This window comes from Dendropsophus ebraccatus, chromosome 4 (assembly GCF_027789765.1).
Source record: "Dendropsophus ebraccatus isolate aDenEbr1 chromosome 4, aDenEbr1.pat, whole genome shotgun sequence".
Lineage (NCBI taxonomy): Eukaryota > Metazoa > Chordata > Amphibia > Anura > Hylidae > Dendropsophus > Dendropsophus ebraccatus.
Window position 1 is genome coordinate 38,710,358 of NC_091457.1, and position 25,674 is coordinate 38,736,031.

The following is a 25,674-nucleotide window of genomic DNA, read 5'->3' on the forward strand; positions in this document are numbered from 1 at the left end:
TTTATAATGAAAGTCAATGGAACAAACGGATCAAAACGGATGCACACAATTGCACAATTAATTTGAAAAGAACAGATAGGCAAAAACGTAGTGTGAAACCAGCCTTAGCCTGCTATGTCCAGTGATTGGCTAAGCAGGCATATTTCCAAATAAAATAATGCAGAAAGCACCAAGCAGCAAGGAGCAGCACCAGTGAGGGTTTGGAGGCAAGAGAGCACATGTTTTTTTTATTTTTATTTCTAAATGTAGAAATACATTATTTCTATCCTTCTCACCAGGTGATAGGAAAAAATACATTCTTGCTGATTGATCTAATAGTGTCCTTAAAAAATGGGGAAGGAACTAGTCTCATAAAATACACTTCTGGCAAGAAGCTTGTATGACCTTGTTCTCCATCATTAAAAAGGAACCATAACTATTGTAAAGAGGTATTCCCATCTCAGCTAATATAGTTATATTTGTAGGACTCATCAAGATAAATATTTTGGCAAACTTGCCTCCTTCTCCTGATATGCCGCTCTTTCCCTCCTATTGTTGACAGCTCGTTGTCTAGGTTATAGATCACCACTCTGCTCTAAAAAACAGTGGGGGAGATTTATCAAACAAGGTGTAAAATGAAACTGGCTCAGTTGCCCCTAGCAACCAATCAGATTCCACCTTTCATTTTCCAAAGAGTCTGTAAGGATTAAAAAGTGGAATCTGATTGGTTGCTAGGGGCAACTGAGCCGGTTTCACTTTACACCATGTTTGATAAATCTCCCCCAGTGGGTTGTCTGGTGTGTATATATAGATATATTTTACTTCTTTATATATATTAAACAGTATATATATACACTATGGGGGAGATTTATCAAACTGGTGTAAAGTAGAATTGTCTTAGTTCCCCTAGCAACCAATCAGATTCCACTTTTCATTCCTTACAGATTCTTTGAAAAATTAAAGGTGGAATCTGAGCCAGTTCGATAAATCTCCCTCTATATCTCTATACATCTATATTATAGCTATATATACACTCCAGCCAGACCACTGCTTTTAGGGCAGAGTGGTGACCTGTAACCTTTAGAACGCACTGTCAACAATGGGAGGAAAAGAGCAGAACATCAGGAGGAGGAGGCAAGTTTGCTAAATGAATGTATTATTTGCAAAGATATTTAATTTGACAAGCACTCCAAGTTTAAAGGGGTATTCTAGCCAGGACTCATTTTTTTCAAAATGTCCAGTGAAGCGGTGGGTGAAAATAATAGCATCTACTTACCTCCCGCCCGCATTCCACTGCCTGCAGTGCAGGAGCCGGGAGGAGACTGGATGTTATTTATGTCACCCATCTCTTCCTCTGGCCTTTTTTGAAAAAAAGGGGTCCTGGCTGGACAAACCCTTTAACTATGTTAGTTGAGACTACCCATTTAAGGTGCACCTAATTTCTTTACTCATTGCACCCAGCTCGCTACATCTATGGCTGCCTTACACAAAAAGTGTAAACTTACCGGTGTAACATATCCCAGCACCTCGCCAGAAACATGACGTTCCTTCACCTTTTTGCCGCAATAACTTTGGTAATCATGTACAATGTCTTTTGCCTTGACGTCAGTAGTAACCAACCCCCGGGATTGCACAGGAACATCAGACAGGCGAGTCTATCACACAGAAACAGAAGGTATATATAAGTGCAGCTTTCACACCTACTCGATTTCTCAGTGATTAATTATTAGCCATGAAAGGGTGGATCCTGTGATTTTTTTTTTCTGAATGATAGGGGGTGCTTTAAACAGAAACAAACCATACTCACCTGCCCTGATCCCTTTATCGCAGTGGTGGACACCTTGTCATTTAGTGTATTTTGCTAGATACTGTAAGGCCCCCACTAATAACCTTCTCTACAGGTAGGTGATATGGCACAAGCCCTTTAATAGGGTCATTCATGGTTATGATACGTGAGTTTACTAAAACAACATAATCTATATCGGAACCAGCTTTCTTTAAGTATAGAAGTTGTTCAAAAGCTCCACAGAGCCGCACTGAGGCAGCTACACAAACATACAATAAAAACACATTGCTATAGATGCACAAAGTTTTAAGACTTGCCACACAGGCATATTACAAGTGATATGTATAGTGTACACTAGAATATATTGCATCAACAGCTCAGGTTTATAGGAGAGCCACGACAGAACAGCTACCAGAGGAAATGCTTTTAGTGTTTTTAGGATTTATTGATACTCTTAACATATCCTCTGTGGTCTGTAACATACAACCACTGCATACAAAACAACCTGACACGCTCGCCGTACTGGGTAGTAATTCAAGAAGAGGTATCAACTATAGAATGAGAAATGTAATCGGCATTTTACATCTGACTTAATGGGGTTGTCAGGTTAGATAACCTATTTTCATAAACCCATAGGCTACGTTCACACGTGAGTTTTCATTAAAGGGAACCTGTCACCCCCCGTACCGGGGTGACAGGCTCCCGACCCCGTTAGAGACCCCTATACTTACCTCATCCCGCCGGGTCCCGCTTCTGGATTCGGTCGGGTCCCGGAGATCTCAGCCGCTGCAGCCCGGCGCGCGCGCTGAGAGATGAGTCCAACACCCATAGAGAATGACAGGAGAGTCCAGCGCTCCGTCATTCTCTATGAGCGTTGGACTCATCTCTCAGCGCGCGCGCCGGGCTGCAGCGGCTGAGATCTCCGGGACCCGACCGAATCCAGAAGCGGGACCCGGCGGGATGAGGTAAGTATAGGGGTCTCTAACGGGGGGTCGGGAGCCTGTCACCCCGGCACGGGGGGTGACAGGTTCCCTTTAAACAACGGCCGTTACTTAATGACAGCGGACGATTGCATTAAACTCTATGGAATCCCGGAAGGGGTGTATACACACCGTATACACTCAGGCCGGGATTCCATGCGGCCTCACAAAAAACTGACAGTACAGACAATGTAAAGTGTGGTTCCGGCCGCATTTTACATTGTCTGCAATGGTTAATTGGAAAGTGGGCACACCCGAAAGTGCCCGCATTCCAATTCAAAAGAAATTAAGTTCATCCGGCTGGTACTGCAGTGACTGAACGGTTGTTACAAAGAGTGTCTCTCACTCTGGAGGACCATTCCTGTCATGCGTGACACAGAAAACCCATTTTAATGTCTGTTATTTAATCCATAAAAAAACTATTGACACCAGATAGGCTATCACTAGTTTAACAGTAGGGTCCAGACAATTCTAAGTTATCACATTCAAAGGGGGAGATTTATCAAACATGGTGTAAAGTGAAACTGGCTCAGTTGCCCCTAGCAACCAATCAGATTCCCCTTTTCATTACTCACAGACTCTTTGGAAAATGAAAGGTGGAATCTGATTGGTTGCTAGGGGCAACTGAGCCAGTTTCACTTTACACCATGTTTGATAAATCTCCCCCTCAGTCTGTGTTCTCAGGTCCTGAACGTAGATGTTTAAAATTGACCTAATTTGCATAACCCCTCCTTCTTTCTGCAAACATTACAAAACACGTTCTAAAACATAACGGGTATAAACTGGCCATCTTGAAGGGGTTGTCCAGCAAAAATCTTTTTCTTTCAAATCAACTGGTGTCAGAAAGTTATATAGATTTGAAATTTACTTCTATTTAGAAATCTAAAGTCTTCCCCTACTTATTAGCTGCTATGTTGTTTTATTTTCAGTCTGACACAGTGCTCTCTGCTGACATATCTGGCCGAGACAGGAACTGTCCAGAGCAGGAGAGGTTTTCTATGGGGATTAAAAGAAAACCGAGACCTGTCTCGGTCAGAGATGTCAGCAGAGAGCACTGTGTCAGACTGAAAATAAAACAACATTTTCTGAATGACTTATAGTAGCTAATAAGTATGGGAAGATTTGAGATTTTTAAATAGAAGTAAATTACAAATCTACATAACTTTCTGACACCGGTTGATTTAAAAGAAAAAGATTTTTGCTGGACAACCCCTTTAAGTCCAGCCACATAACGGCGATCTGGGGCACTGCAATAAGGAAGAAATTACAGCTTCATTGGCACTTATATGTGTGAAGGCCCCTACAGATGAACAAGGTATTTTAAAGGCAATAAAATAATCCTGTAATTCACATAAAGCGCTGGACTGACAGGCACGGATCTGGTGCCTAATAAATAAAAAAGCATTGAAAGTCCGTTTACACAACTGAACTGGGATTTTCAGTACAAGACTACTCACTACATGTTTGTCATGACTGAGCTTGGTAGGCATGGTGCTCCCCCAAACATGTATCTCTAGGGATGTAAAAGGAAGAAAAGGGTTCCAAAGAATCTTATCCATTTTTAGTGGTTAGACTCCATTAAATAAAATCCTGGCAAGAAGCATTCCCTTCTACCCTGATGCGAGTAACATGGCGCTGCCCTCCTGTTTGGATTGGTTTTCATTATACATTGTTGTACCCTTTGGCATTTACACTATAATACAGGTGGTTCAATGCCGTTCTAGGTTCATTCCATCACACAGCTCTCTGAAGAAGCTTCAAAAGCTTTAAAGCCTAAGACTGACCTGGTGTTTCAGTGAGTTCACAGATTTTGAACAGTTACAGACAGTACAATAAAGAGGAAAAGAGGCGTCCAGTCCCCAGTCTTTTTCCTCCTTCCTCTGTCATGCCGTACAGCCAAGAACTCCCCGCTGAATACAGTGATAGGCTGAGAGGGAATTTTTGTCCGCACAGCACGACACAGGAACTAAAAAGAAAAGTGATGTAGCGGGGACTGAATGGTTGTGAAATCTGCAGTCATGGGGGAGCCAGTGGGGTAAGTACACCTTGTTGATATTGTCCTTACAGACTCATTAACATACGAGCCCTGCACGGACAACCTCTTCAAAGGATCTGCTGCTTAAAGGTTCCCATACAATTTCAATAACCGACGGCCATCAGTTAACTTTCCTGCCCACAGCTCGTCCTCCCCATACACAAGATATGGCACAGCTGAGAGTTCCTGTGTTCTCTGTGGGGAGGGGTGGTGTAAGCCGCAACCAGAGTGCTCTGACTGCACTTATCTCTCCCTAAACAAATGAGTCGGGCGGTGATGTTCCATCCCGCCCTACCCTATTATCACCGGCATCACCTATTGTTAGTCATTCAGGAGAGCCCTATACACCTTAAGGCCCTATTCCACCAACAGATCTGACGACAGATTATCTGCCAAAGATTTGAAGCCAAACCCAGGAGTGGATTTGAAAAGAGGAGAAATCCAGTCTTTCCTTTATGACCTGATCTCTGATTATAGTCTGTTCCTGGGTTTGGCTTCAAATCTTTGGCAGATAATCTGTCATCAGATCTGTTGGTGGAATAGGGCCTTTAGATTGGTGGCAAGTATGGCCAATTAAAGTCTAAGATGTAGGGGAACCTTAACTTTATAATATAGGTCATGTTAAGTCTATTCCTCAATAAGTAAAAGCTATTTTGGTGAAATACGGCTCATCGTTAGCCATACTTCAAGTGAAGAGGTCGATATTCAACCATTGCCAACTTCTGTTCATTCTTTGGTATTGATTGTACAACCTCAGTGCTGTCATTTTGGAAGGATCTATGGTATCTGAATCTTACCTTTGTGTCAAGTGACTTGGCGGCAGTTTTCTTGGAGTCTGTCTTTGACAAAGTGGCAGCGACCAAGTGGTAAGTAAGTGTCACCAGGAGCAGAGCTTTCAGCAGCTTCATTGTTTCAGACCTGACTCACTGCAATAAGAATAGGAGGACAGTGACACAGCAGATACAAAGCAGAGCCCTGATTTTTGCTATTGGTGTGTGGGAGGGAGCCTGGCACAGTGCTGGAGGCAATGTCTGACCATCCAGCCCATTCAGTGCTACAAGCAGCAGCGTCTGTTTCTATATTCAGCAATAGGACAGCAAATGCGCACAGATCTGATCTACAATTCCTGTTCCTCAACAACCTATGAACTCATCTACTGGCTGAAAGGAAACAGTAAGGCACATTCTACATATACAAGTAGTCTATACAAAGTATACAAGTATAGCGTAGTCTATACAAATCACTGGTCAGACCACACATGGTATATTGTTAACAATTCTGGGCACCTGCATAAAAGGACATGGCTAAACTGGAGCAGGTGCAGAGAAGGGCGACCAAGGTGAGTAAGGGTGGGTTCACACGTACGGGATTCGAATCAGATTTGATATCAGTGTAGCTATATAACTGAACACAGCATCAAATCTGCTGCGGATCCTGTACGTGTGAACGCACCCTCTAAGGAATGAATTACAGACCAAAGACAGGTTATGAAAGTTAGAATTATTAAATATGGAGAAAAGATGACTTAGAGGAAACAAATAATGCACAAATATAGGAATGGACAGTACAGAGATCTATCTAGCGATATTTTTATACTTAGGTCTGTAACTCTGACAAGGGGGCATCCTCTACAAGGAAAGACCGCAAGCACAGACACGGATTCTTTACCGTAAGAGCAGCGAGACTCTGCCACATGATGTTGTTTTGACCGACCCATTAAATGACCCATTCATGAGGGGTCTGGATGCCTTTCTTAAAAAATATATTAGTTTCAGTCAACACAACATCACGTCAGTATCCTGTAAAAAAAAAAAGGCTGCAAACAAATACTGGTACTCACAGCAGGGGGTCCATTCACTTTATTGGCCCAAGCCCAGACAGCTAGTGACTATATTTGGGCCCCCTTTAGCAGATGAGATGAGTCTTCAGGGCACTCTTGAAACTGTGAGTGTTGGATATAAGTCTAAGGTCTTAGGTTAGGGCATTCCAAAGAACTGGTGCAGCACGAGAGAAGTCTTGGAGGCGGAAGTGTGAGGTTCTGATTATGGAAGATGTTAGTGTAAGGTCATTAGCGGAACGCAGAGCACGGGGAGGATGGTAGGTGGAGATGAGGGAGGAGATGTATGGAGGGGCAGAGTTGTGGAGAGCTTTACGGGTGAGGGTAAGGAGTTTGAACTGGCACAGAGGGGAGACGCCAGTGTAACGGCTGGAGCAAAGGATGAGTCTGGCTGCTGCGTTCAGGATAGACTGGAGAGGGAAGAGCTTAGAGACAGGAAGACCGATTAGTAGGGAGTTACAGTAGTCAAGACGGGAACGGATCAGGGCGACTCTAAGAGTATGAGCTGTGTCAGTGGTGAGAAATGGGGGGATTCTGGAGATGTTTTTGAGATGTAGATGACAGAAGTGTGCAAGAGCTTTAATATAGGGAGTGAAGGATAGATCAGAGTCTGGCATAATTCCCATACATTGAGCTTGATGCACAGGAGTGATGCTAGTACCACATACTGAGAGTGAGATGTCTGGTTTAGGTTGGTTAAAAGGAGGGAATACAAGAAGTTCAGTTTTTGAGAGATTAAGTTTGAGAAAGAGAGAGGTCATAGTGTTAGAGAGAGCCGATAGACAGAGAGAGGCCATTAGCTAGTATAGGGTCCAACTCTCTGGGGTTCACCTTAACGTGGTGAGTTGGTACATGCTATTTAATTAAATGGTTTGCTAAGATCCTCATTTTTTTATTTAAAAAAACAAACAAAACTTTAGAACAGGTTTTTATTATATGTCCGCTGGAGAGAGTATATGCGGTGAGTTCTGACAATTGCAGTTTGATCACAGTGGGTCTCATTCCTGAAACCCAATACGATTGGGAAATACAGCCGGCGGGGGGAATGCATTCCACTCACTGGCCGGCAGAACATCCCAAACTTGTTCATTTCATAAACAGTAATGAAAAGACTGCTGTGCACTCCCTCAAGCTGTATGGGGGCGTTCAGACTAGGGAATGTGGGTGGATCACCCACTGCAGACTCCATCGCTCGCAACTCCGCCTGTGCCATAGACTCCATTCTATGGTTAGGCGGATTCCACAGTCACGTCACGACACATCAATTCTTTCAGCCGACGGTGGGATTTGCCTGACCACAAAATGGAGTCTATGGCAGGGGGGGAGATGCGGGCGAGCAACGGATCCACCCAGATTCCCTAGTCTGAACACACCCTAACTTGGGATCGCTGAAGTGAGACCTGATGTGATCAGTAACTTGTAAAATGTTTGATGACACATAAAATGTTATTGCAAATCAGCGTAACGCTTTATATGGCAATGAGCTGCAAACCACTGATGATGATTGATTATATTTGTTGGAATACACAATTTCTGTGATGATTCAGTATGATGAGAATACAACTTTATCAATTGTGTAATGATTAGTTCTGCAATTTTCTTGCCATGAGTGAATGGGTCCCTTATTGTTTACATCTAGTGTATGGTTTTACATCTTAGACTTAGTTCACATCTTTGTTCACAGTCTCTTCGCTATTCTTCCTATCAAAAGGACAGACATTGCGTCAGAATCCAATAAAAGTAAAAAGTTTGGTTGGTGCGACAGATCTGTCACTCCTAATTTTGCTGCTTCTATGACAGAACTGAAAAATGGAAATAACAACACAAATGTGAACTCGGCCTAATACTTCTTACAGCTGAAAGGTGGATATAATTGCATCAGGTCTATGTCATTCTCTCTGCAAGCTGAACTGCCTGGATTCCAGGTTAATCTATTTTGCCTACACTGATACATTGTGACAAACCCTCACAGCAGGAGAGAGATTGCGCTGATGAATTTGGCCCACAGAGGATATCCTAGATTGGATATATGCGAGGCAAACTCTCAGAGGTGAGCAGTACTGAGACACAGCCAAATGATCCGTTGCTAAATTTGCATTGATGACTATTTTGTTGTGGACTTCCATATTCCAAAGGGTAAGATCTGCTTCACGTCCCAGACACATGGGGGATCTGAATACACGGCATACTCTAATATCTGTGTGTCATTTTTTTTTACCCTCAGTTACTTGCATTATGCAGTCATTTGTTATAGCTTTTCAATGTGAAACGAGAAATGAAAAGTTGCTGCATCTAAACCTATCCTTAGGTTGTTTTTTTAACACATTGCTTTTTGGCAAAACTGCAGCAAAACACAATGGGGTAGATTTATCAAACATGGTGCAAAGTAAAACTGTCTCAGTTGCCCCTAGCAACCAATCAGATTCCACCTTTTATTTTCCAAAGAGTCTGTAAAGAATGAAAGCTGGAATGATTGGTTGCTAGGGGCAACTGAGTTTCACTTTACACCATGTTTGATAAATCTCCCCCAATGTCTTAAAGGGGTCATCTGGGAGGAGAAAAAGTGGTATGTAACCTTGTTCTCAAAACTCTTTTTGCCCAAATCTCATCTTAAAAGGTATAGCCCACTACATGGGGAAGGACTGGAGCACTAAGCAAGGTAAAGTATTTCTCTTCATCCTTTCATCCAACCCCTTTAATACTGTCATTTTAAAGATTTTTTTAAAACCTGCATGGCTTTGTTATATTTAACAGACTTCCTTTGTATAGGACACTCTATGGCTTCGTTCCCACTGAGCAAAACTAGCAGGATTCCACGGCGGAATGCCGTTAGCCTCCCTCTCATAATGGGAGTCTATGGGAGGCGCGCGCTCCTGCTCTGTCCGCGCTGAAGAATGAACATGTTCATTCTTCAGCGCGGACAGAGCAGGAGCGCGCGCCTCCCATAGACTCCCATTATGAAAAGGAGGCTAACGAAATTCCGCCGTGGAATTCCGCTAGTTTTGCTCAGTGGGAACGAAGCCTATAGCAGGAATGGGGAACCTTCGGCCCTCTAGCTGTTGCCAAAACTACAAATCCTGTCATGCCGGGACAGCCAAAGAAACTTTGGCTACAATGTGAATTGTAGTTCTGCAGCAGCTGGAGGGCAAAGGTTCCCCATCTCCCTCCCTATTATTTATTTGTGAAGAGGCTATAGAAGGAGGGAGATAGCATAGGCTAAATTACTAAGAATAAGGATGCATAGGGTTTGCAGGCTGCAAAGAGAAAAGGAGAGCTAACATGAGAGGGAAGTCGAGATTTACCTTTTAGGGACTTCCCAGAGGATGTAAACAGACTTACAAATTGCAGTTAAATTGCCCACATTCCCTCTCCTGCACATAGCAGTGGCTAAGTTTCTCAATGTCCTGTGCTCTGCCCTTGTCTGTCTGTTACTACAGATAGACTGAGCTTAAAGTGTCACTGTCGGTATAACTTTCAAAATCTGCCAAAAATATGTGCGTACATGTAAAGCCCTACAGTGTATGCTTAAATGATAGAAAAGAAGTTTCCTGAGAGATACTGTGCTGTAAAAATATTAACATAATATATCTTATGTTTAGTTTGTGAGTAAATAATACTCAGTAACTGCTGCACCAAGGCCAAAATTAGCTCTGATGAGGGCGACCGCTGATCGCTGAAACATGTTAGATGTTTGACCTGCATGAACTACGGCAACTACTACAGTGACGTCACTGCTACTCTGTGGAAAACCTTTGGATTACTCACCACTCGCCGAGAGTTGGTAGTAGTGGAGCCACCGGCCGGGGCCCGTTCCCAACCCGACACCTCAACACCTACAACTACTGAAAAGATACAGAAGAATCGAGGATACTATACCACATCACAAAACTACCAGGTATTCAGCAGTATAGCTATATATTACTAAGGATACTTAATCTGCTTGAACGGACCATTGTTACAATAGTTACTGAGTATTATTTACTCACGAACTAAACATAAGATATATTATGTTAATATTTTTACAGCACAGTATCTCTCAGGAAACTTCTTTTACATCATTTAAGCACACACTGTAGCGCTTTAAGTGTACACACATATTTTTGGCGTATTTTAACTATTAGAAGGGACCACAGAATCCCTTGCTACACTATAGCAGCATAACAGTGGGCTTTTTTCTAAGTACAGCGCCGTGTATATGATTGTTTTTTAGAAATCATTTTTTTTTAAAACAACATTTTATCTAAACTTTAAAAATCTAAATCAACAGTAGATGTGATATAAAGCAAGTCTACGATATACATTCAGTATTTTTTTTAGTTATCATGGAGAACACGGCACTTCCTGACTTTTTCACCCTCAAAAAACAGTAAGGAAACAGTAAGAAAACAGAAAGTCCTGTTTATCCCAGGTCATCTGAGCACTCACAGAGAGAAGGTAGTCATGTGATTGATGGACACATTGAGCCGTGACTCTCTGTACTGGCCAGAATTCCTGGGTTTACTCTGTTTTTTTCAACCAGCACAAGTGAGAAAATCTGCCTTCAGGAGACTGGACCTGGATTTCTGGTAAGTTCAGCTTTTTTTTTACAGCATGATAACAACAACAAAAATAATGAATGTATATTGAAAACTTGCTTTTGTCACTTTTGTCATGATGGGATTTAGAAATCGACTGACACAATGTTGACCATTTAAAGAAGTTGTTGGGCGTTAGACAACTATTAATATACTGCTGCTGTTCTATATAAAACAAAAAGGAGCCTAAATGTGTCCTCCTATGAGTCTACTTACCATTGCACATTCCCCCGATGTCCTCCTGCGGTGTCTTTTGTGTCCCCCACTGATCGTAGCTGTCTCTGCTTCCGAGACTAATTAACCTCTGGAATCACAGCCTGCTCAACCAATCACGGACTGCGTTGTCCCATCTCAGTCAGTGATAGGTTGAGCGGGCTGTCAATCTTGAAATGAGTTCTACTCATTTCTACTCTACAGAAGCAGCTGTGATCAGTGGACGACACTGCATGCATTGCAGGAGACACCAGGGGAGTGCGGACAGATAAGCATAGGCGCTTTTTTGTTTTCTATAACAACAACGGTACATTAAAAAATATCTAATGCCAGACAACCCCTTTTAGGCAGCCAATATTCCTCTGTCCAAGGTTATTTATCCCGACCACATCTATGTAATACAAAATATAAAACACGGAGGGGGCTAGGAATCTGATTCTGTCACTCTATGACATTCTCTTAGGACCACTTGGGATTTTGCACAAACATTTGTGACATCACTTTCCTGAGAGAGTGCAGTCTGACACACTATAATTTACAGCAGAATACAGAAATCTAAACCAGCCCTAAGCTGACATATAGCACACTGAGAACCAGAGATGTGACAAATTTTCTGACCTCTTAATAGAGTTGGATCATTTTAGGCTAATGCTTTTTCATCTGTGGTCAGTATATAAAAATCTTATATCATTTTGTAGCATCTTTATTAATAATTTTGCGTGTGTCCCTGCCAGTCTGCACTTCCTTGTGTCTGTGGCCTTCCTGCTCATATATATGGGCAAGATCATTACAACTTCCCTTCATGTGAAAGCCTGCATGATCCGTAACGTGTATGCATCAATTTATTTTTCAGAAATGACTCCTTACCGCAGAGGAAAGCCCTAAAGCCTTGGCCACTGGGTGTCTCACTGTAAACCAAGTAGGGATGGTCCGAACTGCCGAGGTTCGGGTTCGTACGAACCTGAACTCTCGGCAATGATTCCCACTGTCTGCCCGCTCCGTGCAGCGGGTGGATACAGCCGGAGGACCGCCTGGAAAACTGGGATACAGCCATAACCATCGGCTGTATCCCAGTTTTCCAGGCGGTCCTCCGGCTGTATCCACCCTCTCCACGGAGGTGGAAGACAGCGGGAATCATTGCCGAGAGTTCAGGTTCATACGACCTCGGCAGGTCGGACCATCCCTAATACCAAGGATACCAAGGCTTCCCTCTCATTGCAGCAGTTAGTTTAACCTCTTCCTCGCTGGCACAGTGCCAAACTGTTCAGTCCATCTCCAGCACTATATCATGGCATAGGAAATAGGATGTGCTGTGACTGACCCAACAAGTAAGAGAAAGGAAGCCCTGTGTGCACTACTTGCAAAACGCCCAGCTCTAGCCCTGCCCCCTGAAATGGAAAGAAACAACTAGCTGTGCACCATGGAGGGAGTTCTAAGGTTCTTACGGTGGTTGCAGCAGCTATACACGTTTAATTACCTAATGGTCCGTTTACACGAATCGATAATTCGCCCAATCGATCGTTAAACGATTTTGAAGCAATGATTTGGTTTTTATAACAAGCAGTGTTTAGACGAATAAATCGTTTGAAAAATCATTTGAAAATTCGTTAGAAAAATCGTTATTGCGATCGCTCAAGCCCATCTCACACACAGAGTGAATCGGTGAAAGACTGTTTACATGAAGCGATCTGCGAATTTTTAGCGAACGACCATTAACGATTTGAGAATATGTTGAAAGATCAAAATAAACGATTTCTCGCTCGTCGCGTCATCGCTCGCTGTGTTTACACAAGCCGATTATCGCTCAAATGCGATCATTATTGCGAAAATTCAAACGATAATTGTTCCATGTTAACGCACCATTAAGATGCCGCTTTAAGTAGTGGTGAGTCCAAGTACCGGCTGCAATTACTGGGGAAGCTTTATTAGCTAGTTATCTGTTAGGGCCCATGCACACTGAGTAAAAGAAGCGGATTCCGCTTGTCGTTCTACCTGTCCTATTGCTTCAATGGGATTTCTCATGCGCCCCTGCTCTCTGCTCAAATAATTTACATGTTAATTCATTAAGCAGAGAAATCCCATTGAAGCAATAGGACAGGCAGAATTTCAAGCAGAATCCGCAGTGCTGTCTCAGCTCAGACATTTTGCCTCTTTTACTCACAGGCTGTGTTCACACATGTAGTAACGCAATGAAAATGCAATGTAAATCCATAGTTTCATTGCAGTAATTATTCAAAGCCATTAAATGCAAATGTGTGTGAACATACCCTGAGACTGATGGTGCGTTTACACAGGCAGATTTATCTAACAGATTTTGGAAGCCAAAGCCAGGAATGGATTTCAAAAGAAGAGAAATCTCAGTCTTTTCTTTATGACCCGTTCCCTGCTTATAGTCTGTTCCTGGTTTTTGCTTAAAAAATAAGATAAATCTGTCTGTGTAAATGCACCATGATGCTACGTTTACACGGAACGATTATCGGGCGAATTTTTGCGATAACAATCGAATTCAAACGATAATCGTACGTGTAAACGCGGCGAACGATCGATATATCGTTCATTTTGATCTTTTAACATGTTCTTAAATGTCGTTCGCTAAAAATTTGCCAATCATTTCGTGTAAACAGTCTGGCCGCCCGCCGCGAGGCCCCCCGCTCATCCGCAGCCCCCTGCGCCGGCTCAATCGCCCCCCCGCCGCCGCTCTGATTGACCCCCACTGCTGCCGTCCCTCCGATCGCCACCCCCGCCCCGAGCATACGTTACCTGCTCCACGTAGCAGGACTTCGAAATCCCCGACTCCCCTCTTCAGTGCATTGATTGGCTGAAGAGGGGAGCCGGGAATTTCAAACGGCTCTTCTTCAGCCAATCAGTGCTCCTCTTCAGCACTGATTGGCTGAAGAGGAGCCATTTGAAATTCCCGGCTCCCCTCTTCAGCCAATCAATGCACGGCAGCACTGATTGGCTGAAGAGGAGCCGTTTGAAATTCCCGGCTCACCTCTTCAGCCAATCAATGCACTGAAGAGGGGAGTCGGGGATTTCGAAGACCTGCTACGCGGAGCAGGTAAAGTATGCTTGTGGCCGGGGCGGTGGGGGCGATGGGATCGGCGGCGGCAGGGGGGTTGTGATAGGAGCGGCGGCGGGGGTGGCAATTGGGGCGGCGGAGGTGGCGATCGGGGCGTCGCAGGGGGCTGTGGTTGACCGTGGGGCCGGGCTGCAGATGAGCGGGGGGCTGGGCGGGCTGCGAGCAAATTTTGCAGCAAATTTCGCAATCGCGGTGAAATAGCGCTATTTTTGACACAATTACATCAAATAGATGGAACAAATAGAGCAGTTCTACCGCAAATTGTGCAAAACACTATGGGGGAGATTTATCAAACTCTCTCCGTGCTGAAGAATGAACTTCATTCTTCAGCGCCGAGAGAGCAGGCGCGTGAGCCTCCCAAAGACTCACATTATGACAAGGATGCTGGCGGCATTCAATTCCGCCGTTCTTGCTCTATGTGAACGGGGCCTTAGGCTGGGTTTTCCGAAAGGAAACACATCTTTGAACTGACAGTTCAAAGCATCCAGCATGTTAATAGTGCTGCCGGATGGGCCGTACGTCAGAAGGTATCTTGCAGCGATCTCATATATGGCCTTTACGGTGATCCGGAGCCCTAATTCATTAAAGTCTATGGACAGCCGGAGACATCGCCATGTACATGTACAGACATATCCATTATCATCCAGAACACCCAAAAGGAAAGAAGAGGAGGCAATTTAGCACTATCCGTCTACAGTAGAGGGCTCCCTGTTGTCCCCTTAAACCCCATTCACACTGAGCAAAAATGGCGGAATTCCGCCGCGCTCAGTATCCTGCAGTGAGTGAATGGGAAGGCGCGCGCACGTCCGCTTCCTCCCCTCTCCGCTCAAAGAATTGACGTCATTTCTTTGAGCGGAAAGCGTCAGGAGCGGACTTGTGTGCCTCCCATTCACACTGAAAAATAGGCAAGTATTCAGCGAGAAATTGAAGAGGAAAGTTTTCTTCTAGAAATTTCTCTTCTGCTCTGGCAGAATAGCAGAATAGAAGTTGTATTTAAGCGGAATTCCGCCGTCTTTGCCTAGTGTGAACTGGGCCTTATAATAGATTGGCCCCCGTGTGTTGATCCTATAGTAGTGCCCCTTTTTGCATTGCTTTATGTATAGATTATTCAAATTGATATAGAATAGAGGAAAAAAACTGATAATAGAATAAACTCATGACAACTGATAGCAATCTGCTGGAAGTTATCCGCGTGGATTCCGTAGTGTGCACATACCCTTATCGTGCGTTTACACAGATTTATCTGACAGATTTTTGAAGCCAAAGCCAAGAATGGATTTGAAAAGAGGAGAGATCTCAGTCTTTCCTTTATGACCTGTTCTCTGTTTATAGTGTGTTCCTGGCTTTGGCTTCAAAAAGCTGTCAGATAAACACCATTATTCTACATTGTCATGTGGCAGTAACAGGGCTGGCATCAGAGCGCCACCTTTATTATGGTGATACTAGCTGTGTGCAGACACAGGAGCTTGCACTCTACTGCAGGTGCTCAGGAGGTGATACTACTCTCGCCCCATCAGCTGCCACAGAACCAACCACCATTTAACTATTGAATGTCCACTACCTCTACAAGGCTTTCCTTCCCTATGGGGCAGCTAGGACCCTGACAGACTCTCGTATCCTCTTCCTGTACATCTATATGCAGTCTGTCCCTCACCAAAACACAGTATATGACTGAGGACAGCTACACTGTAACACAACTGAATGTCCCCCATCTATGTGAAGCCTTTCCCAGGCGTGTCTCATAGAGCTGTCATTGTTATCATGTCCATCAGCTGCCTGTAATGCCTGCACACTGGCAGCCTGCCTGTCCCACTATACTAATGCATGAGATACTGGCTGCAGGTAAAGTCTTACACTGGTGCAGAATGTCAGTCACTGCGGACAGCAGAGGGGTCGCTGCAAACACAAACCACAACTTGCCATGTGTCACACACAGCACAGCTTCCGTGATACTCACTGGAGACGTCACTGTCCGCTTCTAATAAAGTTTTACAGAAGAAAAAAAAACAAGGCACATAATGAAGAGGGGCGGACCCAGTGTCTAAGCGGGTTCTGATTGGCTGCACGGCGCGTCTGTCATGTCTTATGATGCTCTTACAATTAATGGGTTCTTTGACATTACAGCTATTCCCGGGAGTTGTTGCTCTTTAGTACCGGTGAATATGGATTCTGATAACTGTGTTATAATAATGTGCGCTATTCCCTGTACTGTGCTACAGGCTGCATTATAATTGCCTATATCATTACATTGATGCTACCGAATTGTATTTACTAGGTAAGCACAACATTCCCTTAAAGGGGCACTCCACTTCAGCTTTTTGAAGTTTTCATAATCTCTGCTTGCTGTCATTAAATATGAACTTTTGTTGTCTGGTAAGTTATAGGAAAGATATCTAGTGTCCAGAATAAAGATGTAATTGGCCTATAATTAATCTATACAGTGTCACACAGGTATACATATAGGTAATGTATACAGTGACATACAGGTATGCATATAGGTAATGTGTACAGTGTCATACAGATATGCATGTAGGTAATGTATATACAGTGTCATACAGGTATGGATATAGGTGATGTATATACAGTGACATACAGGTATACATATAGGTAATGTATACAGTGACATACAGGTATGCATATAGGTAATGTATATACAGTGACATACAGGTATGCATATAGGTAATGTATATACAGTGACATACAGGTATGCATATAGGTAATGTATACAGTGACATACAGGTATGCATATAGGTAATGTATACAGTGTCATACAGGTATACATATAGGTGATGTATACAGTGTCATACAGGTATGGATATAGGTAATGTGTACAGTGTCATACAGATATGCATGTAGGTAATGTATAGTGTCATACAGATATGCATATAGGTATTGTATACAGTATCATACAGGTATACATATAGGTAATGTATACAGTGTCATACAGGTATGCATATAGGTAATGTGTACAGTGTCATACAGGTATGCATATAGGTGATGTATACAGTGTCATACAGGTATGCATATAGGTAATGTGTACAGTGTCATACAGGTATGCATATAGGTAATGTATAGTGTCATACAGATATGCATATAGGTATTGTATACAGTGTCATACAGGTATACATATAGGTAATGTATACAGTGACATACAGATATGCATATAGGTAATGTGTACAGTGTCATACAGATATGCATGTAGGTAATGTATATACAGTGTCATACAGGTATGCATATAGGTAATGTATACAGTGACATACAGGTATGCATATAGGTAATGTATATACAGTGACATACAGGTATGCATATAGGTAATGTATACAGTGTCATACAGGTATACATATAGGTAATGTATACAGTGTCATACAGGTATACATATAGGTAATGTATACAGTGACATACAGGTATGCATATAGGTATTGTGTACAGTGTCATACAGGTATGCATATAGGTAATGTATAGTGTCATACAGGTATGCATATAGGTAATGTATAGTGTCATACAGATATGCATATAGGTAATGTATACAGTGTCATACAGGTATACATATAGGTAATGTATAGTGTCATACAGATATGCATATAGGTAATGTATACAGTGTCATACAGGTATGCACATAGGTAATGTATACAGTGTCACACAGGTATGCATATAGGTATTGTATACAGTATCATACAGGTATACATATAGGTAATGTATACAGTGTCACACAGGTATGCATATAGGTATTGTATACAGTGTCATACAGGTATACATATAGGTAATGTGTACAGTGTCATACAGGTATACATATAGGTGATGTATACAGTGTCATACAGGTATGGATATAGGTAATGTGTACAGTGTCATACAGGTATGGATATAGGTAATGTATACAGTGTCATACAGGTATGCATATAGGTATTGTATATACAGTGTCATACAGGTATGGATATAGGTAATGTGTACAGTGTCATACACAGGGGTGATTCTAGCCTCTCTGCTGCCCGAGGCGAACTATAGGATGATGCCCCCCCCCGTCAATCCGCCCACATTATAATCCACTACTGCCCCCCCTCCCCCCCCCCCCCCCCCCCCCCCCCCGCTGTTGTCCCCAACAAACATAATGTTTGGTCCCTTGCACAGAGGATGTCAGGAGAGGAGGGGCTGATCTTATAGGGGAGGTCACAGCAGCACAGAGGAGGTCAGGAGAGGAGGGTGCTAATCCTATAGGAGAGGTCCCAGCAGCACAGAGGATGTCAGGAGAGGAGGGTGCTAATCCTATAGGAGAGGTCCCAGCAGCACAGAGGATGTCAGGAGAGGAGGGTGCTAATCCTATAGGAGAAGTCCCAGCAGCACAGAGGATGTCAGGAGAGGAGGGTGCTGATCTTTTAGGAGATGGTCCCCCTCTTCCCCCCTTATAGATGGTCCCCTCTCCCTTATAAATGGTCTCCCTCTCCCCCCCCCCTTATAGATGGTCCCCCTCTCCCCCCCCCCCCTTATAGATGGTCCCCCTCTCCCCCCTCCCTTATAGATGGTCCCCCTCTCCCCCCTCCCTTATAGATGGTCCCCCTCTCCCCCCTCCCTTATAGATGGTCCCCCTCTCCCCCCCCCTTATAGATGGTCCCCCTCTCCCCCCTCCCTTATAGATGGTCCCCCTCTCCCCCCTCCCTTATAGATGGTCCCCCTCTCCCCCCCCCTTATAGATGGTCCCCCTCTCCCCCCCCCTTATAGATGGTCCCCCTCTCCCCCCTCCCTTATAGATGGTCCCCCTCTCCCCCCTCCCTTATAGATGGTCCCCCTCTCCCCCCTCCCTTATAGATGGTCCCCTCTCCCTTATAGATGGTCTCCCTCTCCCCCCCCCCCCTTATAGATGGTCCCCCTCTCCCCCTCCCTTATAGATGGTCCCCCTCTCCCCCCTCCCTTATAGATGGTCCCCCTCTCCCCCCCCCCCTTATAGATGGTCCCCCTCTCCCCCCCCCCCTTATAGATGGTCCCCCTCTCCCCCCTCCCTTATAGATGGTCCCCCTCTCCCCCCTCCCTTATAGATGGTCCCCCTCTCCCCCCTCCCTTATAGATGGTCCCCTCTCCCTTATAGATGGTCTCCCTCTCCCCCCCCCCCCCTTATAGATGGTCCCCCTCTCCCCCCCCCCTTATAGATGGTCCCCCTCTCCCCCCTCCCTTATAGATGGTCCCCCTCTCCCCCCCTCCCTTATAGATGGTCCCCCTCTCCCCCTCCCTTATAGATGGTCCCCCTCTCCCCCCTCCCTTATAGATGGTCCCCCTCTTCCCTCTCCCCCCCTTATAGATGGTCCCCCTCTTCCCTCTCCCCCCCTTATAGATGGTCCCCCTCTTCCCCCCCTTATAGATGGTCCCCCTCTCCCCCCCCCCCTTATAGATGGTCCCCCTCTCCCCCCTCCCTTATAGATGGTCCCCCTCTCCCCCCTCCCTTATAGATGGTCCCCCTCTCCCCCCCTTATAGATGGTCCCCCTCTCCCCCCTCCCTTATAGATGGTCCCCCTCTCCCCCCCTTATAGATGGTCCCCCTCTTCCCTCTCCCCCCCTTATAGATGGTCCCCCTCTTCCCCCCCTTATAGATGGTCCCCCTCTCCCCCCCCCCCTTATAGATGGTCCCCCTCTCCCCCCTCCCTTATAGATGGTCCCCCTCTCCCCCCTCCCTTATAGATGGTCCCCCTCTCCCTCCCTTATAGATGGTCCCCCTCTCCCCCCTCCCTTATAGATGGTCCCCCTCTCCCCCCCTTATAGATGGTCCCCCTCTTCCCTCTCCCCCCCTTATAGATGGTCCCCCTCTTCCCCCCCTTATAGATGGTCCCCCTCTTCCCCCCCCCCCTTATAGATGGTCCCCCTCTCCCCTCTCCCTTATATATGCCCCCCCCTGCACAGCAGATAAAACAAAAACAAAAAACAGCACATAACTCACCTACCCTCCGTTCCCCCGTCGAGCCTCTCTGGTCTGGTCCCCGGCTGATGCGCGGCTGCCCGGGGTGTCCTGTCCTGTCCCCGGCAGCGCGCGCATCAGAGAGCTCCCCGTGTGCCTGTGGCTGTGACTTCCGGCGCACGGGGAGCTCTCTGATGCGCGTGCTGCCGGGGACAGGATGGGACACCCCCGGCAGCCGCACATTAGCCGGGGGACTAAGGCTGCATTCCCACGTTCCGTGATCCTGACGGATCACGGACGTGGAATGCCGGTACCGGAGACCCCCGCGCCCGGACAGCATCTGTAATTAGATGCTGGGAGCGGGGGAGACTGTATTCATAAGCGCCGCGCTGTAGTAACAGCACCGTGCGGCTGATTCATTACAGCGCAGCGCTTATGAATACAGTCTCCCCCACTCCCAGCATCTAATTACAGATGCTGTCCGGGCGCGGGGGGTCTCCGGTACATGGTACAATCAGTGGCGGATTATAATGTGGGCGGCCGCCCAAACCGCCCATATTATTATCTGCCACTGAATGCCGCCCCCATGATGACAGCTGGTGACTCAGGTCGCCTCATCATTGCGGCGCCACTGGTCATACAGTTATGCATATAGGTAATGTATATACAGTGTCATACAGGTATGCATATAGGTGATGTATACAGTGTCATACAGGTATACATATAGGTAATGTATTCAGTGTCATACAGGTATACATATAGGTGATGTATACAGTGTCATACAGGTATGGATATAGGTAATGTATACAGTGTCATACAGGTATGGATATAGGTAATGTATACAGTTTCACACAGGTATGGATATACTGTAGGTATTGTATACAGTGTCATACAGGTATGCATATAGGTAATGTATATACAGTGTCATTATTATTTATTTATAAAGCGCCCTTAGGCTATGTTCACACAACGTATGTTTGAGGCTGTATGTTTGAGGCTGTATAGCAACCAAAACAAGCAGTGGATTGAAAACACAGAAAGGCTCTGTTCACACAATGTTGTAATTGAGTGGATGGCCGTCATTTAATGGCAAATATGTGCTGTTATTTTAAAACAACGGCTGTTGAATTGAAATAATGGAAGTTATTTACTGTTAAATGGCGGCCATCCACTCAATTACAACATTGTGTGGACAGATCCTTTCTGGGTTTTCAATCCACTCCTGGTTTTGGTTGCTATGAGGACCTGACATGAGGACCAAATACAGCCTCAAATATACGTAGTATGAACCCAGCCTTAAAGCGTAACTGTCATTTCAGGGCCATTTTTTTTAAAACATTAAATATCAACAGTTCAAGCGATTTTAAGAAACTCTGTAATAGGTTTTTTAAACCAAAAGAGTTTCCTTCTGGACTGAAAAAGCAATCTCCCAGCCTCCCCCCTCACATCAAATGAAGCAGGATTTCTGTCTCCATTATGTGGCTATGGAGAGGGGAGGGGCTGTTAGGAGTGACTGAGCACGGAGGATTTCTGCACAGCACAACACCCTGCAATCTTCTCTCAGTAAGTTCATAGATAAGCACTGACCTTTCTGACACCTGAATTTAGCGTTTTAGGTGCCCAGAGAGTCTACAGACAGCTGACCTTCATGTCACCTCTTCCTGCTCCCTCATCTCCCTTGGCCCCTCCCCCCTTCATAGGCTTACAATGGAGAGAGCAGAGCCTGTCTTCACTGGCTTCTCTGTAATGAAGACGTGTTTGCCTGATAATGCACAGATAAGTAGTCAGGGGGGGAGGCTGGGAAATTGCTTCTTGAGTACAGAAGGAGGCTTTTTTGGCTGATAAAAACTATTACAGAGTTTCTTAAAATCGCTTATACTACTGATTTCTGCAATAAAAAAAAAACATGATAGTTACGCTTTAATTTCAGAGTGCTATACAAGCGATAGGGGTAACAAACAGAAACAATACAAAAATAAAACAGGTTACATGAAGGAAAATGACAGACCAGTGCATAGGGGATGAGGACCCTGCCTGCGAGGGCTTACAATCTATACAGTGTCATACAAATCTGTCCTGCTGATAGCTCCCTATAGCGCCGGGGATACTGAGGAGGAAGGTATGTGTTTTATCTTCCTTCTTGGTGTCAGTCCCGCACTGTTAGTCGGGGTCAACTCCGCTCCAGAACACTGTTAGGCCCCACCCTTCTAATGATAATCAATGGAGGGGATGGGCTGGATGATGTGGCAGAGCGCCTAACAGTGCTCTGGAGCGGAGTTTACCCCGACTAACAGTGTGGGACTAGCACAGAAGAGAAAGGTAAGAAACATACTTCCCCGATGTTATAGGGGGCTATCAGTGAGTTACATTCTTCCCCTAGTCAAAGTTAGTTTTTATTTATTATAATTTACATAAAAGCGAGTGGCGCTTTAATGTATATTATAATAAATAACGACTAAGACTGCTGCTGTTTGGTTATGGAATTATGGGGAACCCTATAAGTTTTTTCTAATTTATTTTTAAAAAATGCATAGGGTTCCCCCTATTTCCATAACTAGCCAGGTTTAAAAACCAAACAGCAGCAGCCTAGTAGTACCAGGGTGGGAAGGGCCATTTTTTGGGCCCTCCCCAGCCTAATAATACTAGCCTGCTACGGCCCAGTCCAGGAGCACCAAATTTGACGCTGCGGGAATACTGATACCCAGCTCAGTACCCCTGGTGGCATTGGGTACTGGGGTAATATTGGGGGGGTTAGTGTTGACCATTTTATACCTGCTAACACTAGCCCCCGACTTAGTTATGGATTCCATCTATCTGACAGCTTCCACTACTAAGCATGTAAGAAAAAAAAACACAACACAATAGAGAAAAGTATTTTATGAAAGAAAAAAATTAAAAAAACAACAATGCTGGTCATTGACGTTGTCCAGCGAATCCGACGTAATCCTCAGGATACTGATATCTGAGAAACAAAAGGGAAAAACATAAAAAAGGCCAGGAGCAGAACACCCATCATTTTAACAGGCGTTCTGCACCTTACAGTGTGCAGCATCTTAGCAGATGCTGCCTACATTATGGCACACAAGGGGTTAAGTATAGATGCATGGCATCCAAGCCTAACCCTTTGTGTGCTAAACTGAACAATGTGGCGAGGATGCATGCAGGATAGTGTATACTGTCAGGAACTTACCTTTCCGGGCTCCAGCGACGTCTGTGTTCAGACGTCGGCGGCCGGAGCCGAGTGACGTCACGGAGACCCGACGGCGTCCCTGACAACCAGGGATGCCGTGGTCACGTGACTGCCGGCCGGCACTCAGCTGAGCAGCTTCTATGCAGGCTGAGTGACGGATCGCTCTGCCACTCAGCCTGCAGTGCTGCCTGCAGCTGAATTGTGTCTGGATTCAGGAGGCCGGACCAATCAGCCTTTGGTCCGGGCTCCTGATCCAGTATAAATAAGTCAGAGCCAGCCTCTAATCGCTGGCTATTAGGTTCATTCTGATCCCAGCTCCCCTTGTCCTATTCCTGCGAACCCCATCCTAATTCCTTTTGCCTGACTTTCTCGTGTTCTGACCTCCGCCTGACTTTTGACTATCCCTTGTGTTACTGATTTTGTACTGCTTTGCCCATGTGGTTTGACCCGGATTGTTCTACTATTCTATATTGTGTTTGTCTGTCCGTCTTGTTCTGTGTCTCACTTACGCAGCATAGTTAACGCCTTCGTGGTTGTCCGCGACCGTTGAGGGTCGACCGAAGCAAGTAGGTAGGGTCAGTGGGTGGGTTCAGATCCAGGGCCCACTGTCTCTGTCCTGTCTGTGCTTGCCAGTCCTGACATATACACTGTCTAAATATAGTGTTATACAGTTTCCCGATGGGTTGTACATTAACCCAATGTCTTTATTTACTGTAGATTTATTACATCTATATGTGTAACATTCCTGAAGACAATATAATGTAGACATATATTAGACACATTGCTGGGCCCTGTGCAAAGGTTTCATGAGTTGGCTGCCTTTCCCCTAGTCTTTTTTTTTTTTTTTAAAGGGATACTCCGGCGAAAATATTTTCCCCAGTAATTGAAACACATTGCAAAGTTTTATAACTTTGTTATATGCTTCAGTCACCTATCTGCTCCCTTCCCTATCTTTTCCCCACTCAATTCCCCACCAGGAGGTGAAGTAAACTTATTCTTACCTAATGAATGTTGACCCCAGGCTGTTCTGTGGCAGCCATTTTGTGACAATGACATCATCAAGAGGAAAACTAGTCAAAGCCCTGTTAGGCCAGCCTCCCTTTGTCAGATGACTCAGGTTGCTCAACTCTGATTTGCTGAAAAAGCTGTAAGCCATCTAACAGTTTTCTAACAGTTTTACAGAGTCAGTTAGACATCACAGGAGACAGAGTGCATCATGGGAAAGCCCAAACCAGGTAGTGAAGAAAAAATGAAGACACCAACTGGTTCATTTTTGTTTCAGCACTGGAGTTGTCCTTTAATAATAACTCATAATAATGCCATTGTGACTAACCAGTGTCTCAAACAGTTGGAGGTAGCTATAGGGGCCAAACTGCTAAACTGCTTGTCTTCAGAGGCAGAAAAAATTTGGCTAATAAACCACCACATGCCCTGGTGCTCACTAGTGGCTATGCCCTGCTAGCTAGACCCATCACTGGTGTCTATCTTCTTTCCTCTCTCTTTTATCCTCAATGCAGCCAGAATGCCTCTTACAACTTACATTTTGGCCTCCTCCACTCCTAGTCAGCTCTTCACCCCATCACTCCAGCCTGTGCCCCCCAGTGTGCAAGTTGGGGTAAGTGGTGCACAGCTGTATTAGCATCCATAGGAAACAAACACAGTTCAACATGGCACTGACACACTTACCATAATATAAATCAATGCTACAATCGAATGTAACAAACTGTAATATAGCCTCTTTCTCATCTTATCAGGCTCCTTTTCTGACCAACAATTTCTTATTCACTTTGAAAAAACCCTGTTCAGTTCCATCTCCTTCCAAAAGGACACTGAGTGATCAGGAACAGGCTGCCCACACAAGTCTATGGAGATGAGAGGGGCATGGAGAGAAATGGAAGGCGGAGTTATTGGAGAGATATGGAGGCAAACAGAGCTAAAATGTGGCTATACAGGTGTATTGTAAGAATAATTATCACACCCCAGGGCTTAAAAAGGTACACTGGAGAACAAAATAGTTTTTAAATCAGCTGGAGGGTATAAACACACTTGCCGGATCCGCAGCGAGTCCCCTCAAAACTCAAGCCTTCCAGTGCATATCAGCTGCTGTATGTCCAGCAGGATGT

The 25,674-nt window shown here is 44.8% G+C and overlaps 1 protein-coding gene across 3 annotated transcripts in view; it reads right to left on the reverse strand.

Annotated features, from left to right (window-relative positions):
* Positions 1-24,609, reverse strand: part of CHID1 (chitinase domain containing 1) — a 313,928-nt gene extending 289,319 nt beyond the window's left edge. The window contains exons 1-3 of one of the 3 annotated variants that reach the window (XM_069968326.1): positions 24,553-24,609; positions 5,578-5,706; positions 1,485-1,634 (exon numbers count right to left, since the gene is read on the reverse strand). In XM_069968326.1, coding sequence (XP_069824427.1) covers positions 1,485-1,634; positions 5,578-5,688 — 261 coding nt within the window. In that variant the 5' untranslated portion in view covers positions 5,689-5,706; positions 24,553-24,609. The other 2 variants (XM_069968325.1, XM_069968324.1) reach the window with 2 other exon arrangements.
* Positions 24,610-25,674: the final 1,065 nt, after the last annotated feature.